The sequence below is a fragment of the Centrocercus urophasianus genome, unplaced genomic scaffold, assembly GCF_019232065.1.
Source record: "Centrocercus urophasianus isolate 14NV4802_14NV808 unplaced genomic scaffold, USGS_Curo_1.0 seq_25, whole genome shotgun sequence".
Lineage (NCBI taxonomy): Eukaryota > Metazoa > Chordata > Aves > Galliformes > Phasianidae > Centrocercus > Centrocercus urophasianus.
The window spans coordinates 12,948,621-12,958,574 of record NW_024884811.1 but is presented as its reverse complement, the minus strand read 5'-3'; the positions used below and the strand labels follow the sequence as shown (position 1 = coordinate 12,958,574).

Sequence of the window (9,954 nt, the reverse complement as noted above, 5' to 3'; positions counted from 1 at the left end):
CCCCCCCCCCCCCCCCCCCCCCCCCCCCCCCCCCCCCCCCAAAATGACTTAAATTGAGAAATCATCTCCATAATCATCATGAATTTCACATTTAAGGACGAAACAAACAAACAAATAAGAAAATTCAAATTACTTCAGTGAGGCAGTACTATTTCGTATTTAAAATATTTTTAATTCATAGCAAAATAAAGTGTCTCCAAAAAAAATAAAGCAATAATACACATGGCTACTAACCTTCTTCAGAAAAAAATGGAGAAAAGTTCTCACATTAATTTGGAAGCAGCAGTTTGTAAGGAGTCGATAACTCCAAACAGCTAGCTTGAACAACTGTGGTAGGAAAATAGCATATTTTACTGACTAATCTAATCCATTTCGAGCTGCATATCCGAGATTATTGTACCTGCAAAGGTTTGAGGTATACAAAAACAGAACAAAACAAAGATAACAACTATCGAGTATGCTTAATCAGAACTTTTTAAATGCTGTCTTTGTGTATGTAGCCCATTATTTGGCATTATGTGTTTTTATATGTCATACACCCTTAAAACCTCCAACACTGATGATCAGTGTATTTAGCGATTAGATCTTATGGGCTGCAGAATGAGGCTCTGCTATTTCTAGCTGTTATTCACTACTTTGCTGACCCAAACCCCCAGTAACTAAAGCAAAACAAAAGACCATCAGGAACATCGGGAGATCCTAAAGCCCTACATAAAAGATAATTGCATACTCAGGGAAAAAGCCTGGAACAGATTAGCCTGTGAGCAGTAGCTAATTATTTCATGCTAGCTCTCCCTGGGAACGCTCTTATTCTGCACTCGCAGCGTCTTTACACTGTTTAGTTTAATCCATTTTGGAAGCTCTGAGAGAGCCAAATAATAACCTGTCAGGTGATGTAAGCCCTTCTAGCTTTACTTGAGCTAAATCAGCGCACAGAGCTGAGGATTCAATCCCTTCTCTCCTGCCACGTCCGGCAGAGGTGGCACCAGGCAGTGGCTGTGCCGCCACCTACCGTAGGTTTTGCATAGCACCGCTTGGTCTGCAGGAGCCGTTCCGGTAATTCTTCCTACTGAAATGCAGCCTCGGCTACACAGCCTTCGCTCCCAAATTACACATCTACCTAACGACCTCGTCCTGCAGTCCTCACTCGGGCACAATTCACGCTGCAGACTGCAGGTTAGCTGCTGCTAATTAAGCATCACATACTGCGTCACCATTCTTCAACTAAGGTCTGCGCTGTAAATGGAAAGGTCACGAGCTTCATAGACTTTTAATTGCCTTAAAAGTCAATTAAAAATAGCATACTACTCAAAAATATACTGAAGTTTTCCTGTGCTGGTTTACATCATGCGGCTCCAATGCCTGCTGCCCTTCAAACCCGAAGACTTCCTCCCTCTTTCTAGATGGAGGACAGGTCTGAATCTGGACTTGTGCAGCTCTCTCCATTTTTACGTAAGGCTAAAGATCCTGTTGGTCATCCCAGATGTCAGGTTGCAGCAAAAGCATTTCATCTACTCATTGGAGAGTTTTGGGATTTGTTCTCCCCCCAAAAAATACTTCAATCTCCAGAAGGCAGTACAGCTGCCTACCAGCTGCCCTGGTTCATGCATGCAAAGGTCCCCAACAAAAACGGGCAAGGGACTTGACATCTGTGGTGCTAAGGGATGAGTTAGTACTTTAGTACTGAGCTGTTGTCTTTCAGAGCCCAAGGTTTGGCTATAAGGATCAATAGAACAAAATCTGCAAAGACTCCTGCTTGTATCTACCTACAAATAGACTCCAGCTCTGCTGTATGCTGCTTCCTTCAGCCTTCTGACAGCGTTGTCAGCAGCCACCTCCGTTCCTGCTGCCCTATAGGTAGAGAAAGGCTGATGGAAGAGTTCCAGGCAATCAAGTTGGAAAGCATCTGCCAAAGTAAACTTTTATTTAGTGCACTCTATGCAATACTTACACAGCAGAGCTACTAATGCTTCTTGAATAATTTTAAAGGCTCAGAACTATATTCTGTGTTTATTCTGACTTTCTCCAACTGTTCTTCTTACTTGACAGTGCTTAACTGGCAGGCAGCCATGAAAGCTGTTGCCTAATTACACTACATATCATGATCTTAGAGCACTGCAGATAAGGCTTCATGTCAGCATAAATGGATTCTAAACATTAGTGTAAGGGAAAATCAGCCCCCAAATTAAATTTCAAGCACAGTCTTGTGTTCCAATAGTCACTATTATGAATTTAGGGAAGCAGGGTATTGAAGGAGGAGGTCCTATTAGGGATTAAATAGCCTCTGATGCTAAGTAGGCTCCAGTTCAGGGAGCTGGCTGGCCAACCCTTTATGCATTGCAGAAATTTATTCACGTGTAATCACACATTTTTAGATTACCTTAAAGATACTGCATATTTGCATGGAATCAAAGTCTGGCTGGGAATTGTGGTGGCATTATGGCATTCTGATTACACAGCTACAGGAAGTGTTGATAGGTAGAGATTTTTAGTTGCTTGCAACACTGTACTGTGCAGACATCCTTGAAATTAAGATCCAGCAGATAAAAGCACACAGCCTGTGTGCTTTTACAGAAAGCACAATTTCACATTGGAAATTATTGTAAGTATTAAAAGAGTAAGATGATACAACTGTTCAACCTGTCTTCTGCTAGCAGAAGTCTAACTGTTTTTTGCTGAAGTATGTTACACATAACATATTGCAAGTGGGTTAGCTAGCTGCATGCTGTAGGACAACAGGAATCCCTTCTTCAAGTTTACTGCACGTAAACTTGAGAAACAGGATACAGCTACGTATAACACAGTGATTGGTTTGCACTTATATGGAATACATTCTTCTCTCTTTCAGTAGATGCTCTGCAGATGTGAAAAAAATAACCACGACATCTCCAAGAATGTCAGTTTTCTTTCTGATGCATTGATTGGAAACTAGGAAAACCAATCATATCCCACAGTTATACAGAGTTGTTTTCTGCATGCAGACTGAAAGTAGAAAGTTGTATATATGCATTTTGGTTTATTCTTCCTCTTACTGGTGAGATCTCAGAGGAACTCATGAATGTTTGCAGCTTTACTCATTGAACAGCTCTGCTGGCTCACTGTGGCTGCTGAGAAGAGCATTTACCTCTGAATGCACTGTTGTCAGGTTGGGCTCCTCACAGACTGTGCTGCAGTGGTCTTTTATGCAGCATGGCTCTGTGTTTGCAGAGATGCGCACAAAGATTTCAGAATCCCATATTTGGGGAATCATGGTGTCCTCTACAAAAAACAATTATCTGAGAGATACAGTGCTAAGACCTGGTTCTAAACAAACTTGTCAAAGTGTTCAGTGCAGCTCTGTTTTTCAAGAACTTGGCTTTCTAGGAAATACAAAAGGGAGGTGGTAAGACACAGCTGCCTTGACATCTAAAGCCTTTATGAACATGAAGGGCATGAAAAAGTACAAAGTTGCAAGGTGGAGCAAACAAAGCAGTGACATATGATACATCAGCCTCCTCCCTAGTTCTATGCCTACATTATGGGTATTTAATAGAAATACAGCAGTATTAACTGTGATGGCTGTCATACAGAAGGGCAACCTGCTGAAGTACTCTGTATTTGACACATTAGCTAGCCAGAGAGCTACTTAAGCCTCCTCAAGTTGTTTTAATTTAACAGATTTATCCCCAGGTTTCTCTGGATTTATGAAGAGCAACCCCATGACCAAGGAGTGGTGCTCCACCACTGGAGCCCAACACTCGCAAAACAGAGCTGACTTCTTCAGCATGCTCCTGAAGTGGGATGCAGTCACTGAAAGAATTACTATGCAATATATTGTGATTTACTATAGTTGCTTCAGTTTGAGACTGCACAGGCAAGAAAACCGAATGAAGGTTACATTTCCAGCACTGACAGCCAGAAATACATTACCAGAAGCACGCTATTACTAAAAACCTAATTCGTCCTGCAGAAAATCTCGAAAGAACAGCCATGGGAACAGCCGCACGACTTTTACTTTGAAACCGTTTCTCTCCGGGCAGAGACTGACAATGAGATGCGTGTGAGGTCCGCGCGGTCCCGCCGCAGCCGCTCGCCATGCAGCGCTCCGGCTCCGGCGCTGCCGCCTGAGGAGCTCCTGCCCGGGGGGAGCGCGGGGCGGACGGCCCCGGTGCGGCGCGGGGAGGAGTGCGTGCGTGGGGGAAATCGATGCATTGTTTTAATAGAGCGTTCTCGTCAAGGCGCGTTAATGACAGGGGATAATGGTTTTCATATTCGGGAGACAATGCTCCCCCCCAACACACACTCCGCGCCACATCCTCACAAATCTTTCTAATTTGCTCTTCTGCCAGGCAGAGAAACAAACTGTGCTCGGCGAAGCCATTTGCAAAACAAACGCGTCCGGGGAGATCTGCGCGCCCGTGCCGGCGGCAGCTCCCGGAGGAGTCCACCCCGAGCAGCCCTCCGCGCCCCCTGCCCCGCTCCCTCCCGGGCCGGGGCAGCCGCGGTGCGGGCGCGGCGCTGAGCCGCGGCGTGGCGGAGCCGTACTTACTGAAGGGGCAGTTCTCCTTCTTGGTGCCGCTGACCTTGCCGTTCTTCTCGATCTTGAGAAAGTATTTGTTGTAAGAGTAGAGCTTCCTCTTGCGCACGTCTCCTTGGAGGTGATTGTAGCTCCGCACGTGTCTCCCCGCACTGGAAGGAGAGGAGAAGGACGAGGGGAAGGAGGAGGATGATGAAGAAGAAGAGTTGGTGGCCTCCGGGGACAGCATGTCCTGGCCGAGGTCATGGCAGGTGACAGGCACAGAAGACACCAAGAAGAGCAGCAGCAAGCAGCAACAAGGCAGGTGGGAAAAGGCTGAGGCACCATTTGTCAGTATCCATTTGCACATTGTACTGAAACTCTGGGCGCTGGAAAATGTCTTATCAAAAGAAACATACTGGATGGGTAAAACCTGGTAAAAGGCAAGTGGAGAGCCGGTGGTTGCTGCTTCTGGTTAGATCCCTCTGAGCTCTGATCTGGCCTGAAGTAAGTGCACCAACATCCATAACTCAGGGGACAGATCGCCTCAGAAGTTGCTGCCTTTTAATCCTTCGAGTCCTCCCTCAGAAAAAAGAGCTGTTGGTGTTTTGGGGGGGGGTTGCTGTGGTTAATCCTCTTTCCTTTTTCTCTTCCCCTCCCTACCCTCCCCCCACCCTCTCCCCCCCCCCACATACACACACACTCCCCAACCTGATTTGAGACTTCCCAGTAGTTATTTTGCTCTCTTCCTCACTCCTTTCTTCACCATCTTAGATGCAGAAAGGTCTGAAAAATAGATGACAGCAGAATGAACAACAACAACAATAAATAAAAACCAGCGGAAAGGGGTGCTGGAAGGGATTTTTCACACACACCCCTTTACACACACACTCGCACTCACACTTTGTGGCTTTGCACCTTCTTCTGATCCCCACCCCCTCGCCCTCTTGGAAATCCCAAACCAGTTGCACAACTCGTCCTTTCTCACTGACAACCCCAGAGGAGGCAGTTTCTTTGTTTTGCTTTGAGTTCTTCAGCACAGTATAAAAAAAAAAAAAAAAAAAGTGGTATCCAAACAAAAAAACCTCACCAAAACAGAAAGAAAACCCAGAGAGAGAGAGAGAAAGAGAGGAAAAAATCCCAACTTGTCTCTTCCCTCCCCTCCTTCCCTTTCCTTCCCTTCCTTTCCCTCCCCTTTGGTTGTAAACAGGTTGGAAGCTGTAGCCTAAATGTCAGCGATTACAAATCAGAGGTGGGATGTGCCTCTGGTGGTCAACCCTTATTTGCAGGAGGTCAAGCAGCGGTGGGACATCTGAAACTGTTTGCAGTTGGAGCGAGCAGTGCCTGCTGCGGAGGGAGCCCCAGGAGCTGCCCTCGCTTCCTCCCGGGCTGCAGCGGCAGCGGCAGCAGCCGCCGCCGCCTTCGGCTCGCTGCTAATTGGTCCTAAAGCGCTCCGCTCCTCGGAGTGCTGGCCACCAGCATGGCTTGGAGACTCATGCCTTACTAATTTCCCTGTCTTGCAGGCTGAACCAATCCCCTCCAGGGAGGCTCCCCCCGGATCAGCCAAAAGAAAGGAAAATAGTAAGGCATGAGTCAAAAAGAAAAAAAAAAAAAAGAAACTTGTTTTCTAGCGGAGGATTTTATTTTATTTTTTTGGCAGCGGAGCGGTTGAGAAAGCCACCTGGAGCTTGTTGCCTGCTAGACCCCCCCCTCCCCCCTGCTGGAGGAGGGGTTGGGTGGAAAGGTTGGGAAGAAGTACATGCTGCAAGCAGACCCTGCGAGAGGAGATTATATGCTGGTCGGAGAGAGTAAAAAGGGGAAGAGACATAATTAGCTCCTTTTCCTTCTTCTTTGCCAGCTTCCATGGAGGTCTTTCTCCCTCCTTTAATGAATCACTGATTTCTCACTTCCGTTGCTGAAATAAAAAGTTCGCACTTTAGCCTGCTCTTCCTTTTAAGCCTCTCAAGATTTATTGTGTCTCTTTCCCCACCCTCACCCTCCTTGTCTCAAAAGAAATCGGGGCCCTAAATGACCATTTTCTAATTGCTAACATGAGTCATTTACTGAATCACGCGTATGACTTCAAAGCAAAAGGCGATTTATTGGGATGGCAAAGGTTTCCCCTATAAAATCTGTCTGAATGCTTTTCTCTCTCTCTTTTAATATTATTATATTATTAAAGCAGTTTCCTTTGCCAGAGAGGAACAAATATTCCATCTCCAAGGCTATTTTAAAGTGATTTTTCAAGCTATTATTTTCCTGGACAGGCATATGTTGTTGTTTTTCTCCTTTGATTCTGTCTCTCTTAATGGATTTGTCACTTCACAAACTGAATGTTATGACAGATTCATATTTCTATCCCGTCACCAAACTGTCAGCCTTCCAAGTAATTAACAGGCATCTTCCATATGATGTACTATCTTTTAACACATAATGCATGATAGGGGTCTGACAGGATATGGGCAAGCATTGCTAGACGTTGAGTGTTGGTTCAATATTTAGTATTGTAAAATAATGGTTCTGGAATGCAAGTAGGTGGAACTGGGGGCACAGAGCAGTGGAGAAGTGAGCTGCTAGAGAAACACAGCAAGTTCCTTGATATGTAAAACCAGAACTTTTGTGAAATGGAGGGAGTTTAATAACGCAGATCAGTGGGATGCAGTGGAAAACCGCCTATGCAATTCATGTGGCATTTGGAGTCAATCTTCATTTAAGGAACAGAAAATGTAGAAAAGAACAAATAGCTCTAAAATTAGACTGGTTCATTAGATTAGGATGTTAAATATATTGTTAGCTTCACAACAGAAATTAGAAATGATTTTCTCCAATTATGGTGTTTATTCTGGAGAGAGTTAGCTCTTAAATTTATGTTCTCGGCTTCTGGGGGTGACATTTAAACAGCCTTAAAAATGAAACCATTTAATGTTAAAATCAATATGTTTTATGATGTTGTTTATGGTTCTTTGGAATATTTATTCTGCACGTATTTGCACTAAGTGCAGAACACGTCAGAAAATTTCTAGTGATTCTGTCTTAGGCTTTTCTTTTGTAGCATTTAATGAAAAAAAAATAAAACCAAAATGAAAAGGAAAAGCCTTCTCCTTGGAGAGTGCCTGGGGAATTACCATCAGTGTTCACTTAGTGTCCTGCGTACAGCTTACCGTCTCTGAAACTGATGTTCTTTTGATTCCAACAGTTTAAATAGTAATTTATCATCACAATGTCTTAAATTATACATTAGATGAAGCCTTCCATTTTTACTCTTTTTCTTGTCAGATGTTGAAAAATGTGAGGAAGATGCATTTCAGGATCTTTTGGCTAGAGAAAATAGCAGTGTGAGGGTCGAACAGATATATTTAACACCCTTCCTTTCTAAAATGGGCACTCTCTTGAATTTTATTCAAGAATAGTTCTTATACCTATTCCTACCTTAGTTGTTGATTGTAAGATCTTGTGGTTAAGTACAAAACTGCATACCTGCTTCTGGCAGGTGCAGTATTCAGCACAGTGTTCTGCACATACAGTGCATAGAGTCCTTTTTTATCCCGCGTGATGACAGGGAGGGCATTTACAAAACAGAGTCCCAATGAAAAGCTGACATAGCTTTTTAGATTATATCTCATTCTTTTTTCTCCTTTCTGTATAGTCTTTCTTTTGCAGCACAGTTGAATCTCTAAATACCCACTACTTTGTATTGTTGGGTCACCTCTTGGGTTAGCCTGAGAAAGCCTGAGAACAGTTCCACAGGAAAGATGCACTATTTAACGGAATTCAATCTGTCCCAATAGATTTGAATCACTAACATAAATGTATGAATGTAGATTATATCTCTGTAATGAGGCCTGAATCATTCTCAGTTACTTCAAAGGACTGAAATTCAACCTCCCTTTTTAGCAGCAACAATCAGACCTTAATGGGTTCCTTTATTAATTGTTCCATTGGTAAGTTTGAAAAGCAGCTACCTTCAGTCCGAGTCCTGGGCTAGAAATGGTACTTGCTGCTTCTGAACAGAGCTTCTCTTTTCCCTCCCATGCTCTAAGATTTTATGAAAAGTTTTCCTTGCTGCAGTTTTAGACATGCTCAATACCCATCACGCTGAGAATGGAAAGAAAAACCTTTCTAAAATGTGCAAAAATTGACAACGTGTTTTAATGATTTTCCTTTTGGGCTGTCCTCTTGCCAAGAGATGTTCAGGGAAATGAATGGCACTGGTAAGTTTTAGGGGAAATAGTCTCAACACAATATGTTCTTATGATACTTGTAGCAATTCTTTATGTCCTGTTTTTGTGCTTGGTCAGCAAGTGGGGAATGTTTCATTTTTGGTTATTTTTCTTTCCTGTGCAATTAATTGACCTGAATCCAAGAAGAAGTACTTTAAGATAGGTGAAATAGATTTTTTGCCATATATTATTTCCCTTCGGTAAGACATTATCTTTTTTGATGTTGTAAATATGCCTTTGAGTGTTAATGTAATCAACTCACTCTGAGATGTCACCAGCCCCTCAGGTTGAATTGCCAGATAGCAATCGTGACCACTTGCTGCTGCAGTACGCTCAGAGAGGCACATGCATCTTCGGTCTGATTCTGTTCTTACTTAAAGTGGTGGGAAATCTGCCAGTGATTTCATTGAGAGAGATCTGGGCCAGGAACATCGCTAGAGGAGAGCTACTCCTGCCAGAAACAAGGAGTGCCAAACAACAACGGTGGCTCAGATGCCTCCATATATATGGAAGTTAAAAACTGCTGAACTTGGCAGTGCTGTAAAACACTGATCTCACTTGTAAGGAAAAAGCAGTGGCACGTAGAATCCACAGTCACCAGCCAGCACTGAGACAAGACGTTTGGCTCAAGATGCAATGTACTTGTGGAAACCTTTTCACTGAGTAAAGAGTTTGTGCCCAGCAACAGCAGGGATTAAAGGCCATTGCATTTTGTCTGATTTAAATGTGAAATAAAGCATGAAAGAAACAATCATTGCGGTTGTCTCCTTCTGGGAAATATATAACATTGGCATTATTATATTTGTCCTTGTTTTTCACCTTGTGATACATCTCTGTGCCATTCAAAAAGTGTTCAATTACTAATATTATTCTATTTTTATGTACAGAATGAGATATAAAATAAACCCTTAAAACATCAAGGAGGAAGGTTGAATGAGAGGAGACTCACCCATATGCCACATGAAGCTGGAATAAGAGATACAATGGCAGAATACTATATTAGCTGTCCATAGTGGGATTTTGTAGAATCGGACATAGTGCTAGGCTGCTCTTTGCATATTCCTTCCAAACGGAGCATCCAAAACCTGGATGCTCTAGCAGAGCCTATGTAGAGATTAATAAAATGGCTGTTCTAACATTTAACTTCAAAACCATTTGTGTTTCTAGGTTAGATGTAACAACTGACAAGTGCATAAAGACCCTGAGGAAAACAGAATTTAGCTCAGGCAAACTTGGTTC

The 9,954-nt window shown here is 43.3% G+C and overlaps 1 protein-coding gene across 4 annotated transcripts in view; it reads right to left on the bottom strand.

Moving 5' to 3' along the window:
• Nucleotides 1-5,955, bottom strand: part of FGF10 (fibroblast growth factor 10) — a 56,999-nt gene extending 51,044 nt beyond the window's left edge. The window contains exons 1-3 of one of the 4 annotated variants that reach the window (XM_042826008.1): nucleotides 5,739-5,955; nucleotides 5,207-5,281; nucleotides 4,529-5,092 (exon numbers count right to left, since the gene is read on the bottom strand). In XM_042826008.1, the coding sequence (XP_042681942.1) occupies nucleotides 4,529-4,865 (337 nt within the window). In that variant the 5' untranslated portion in view covers nucleotides 4,866-5,092; nucleotides 5,207-5,281; nucleotides 5,739-5,955. Of the gene's footprint in view, nucleotides 1-4,528; nucleotides 5,093-5,206; nucleotides 5,480-5,738 lie in introns of those variants that run through there. The other 3 variants (XM_042826011.1, XM_042826010.1, XM_042826009.1) reach the window with 3 other exon arrangements.
• Between the last annotated feature and the right edge of the window lie 3,999 nt (nucleotides 5,956-9,954).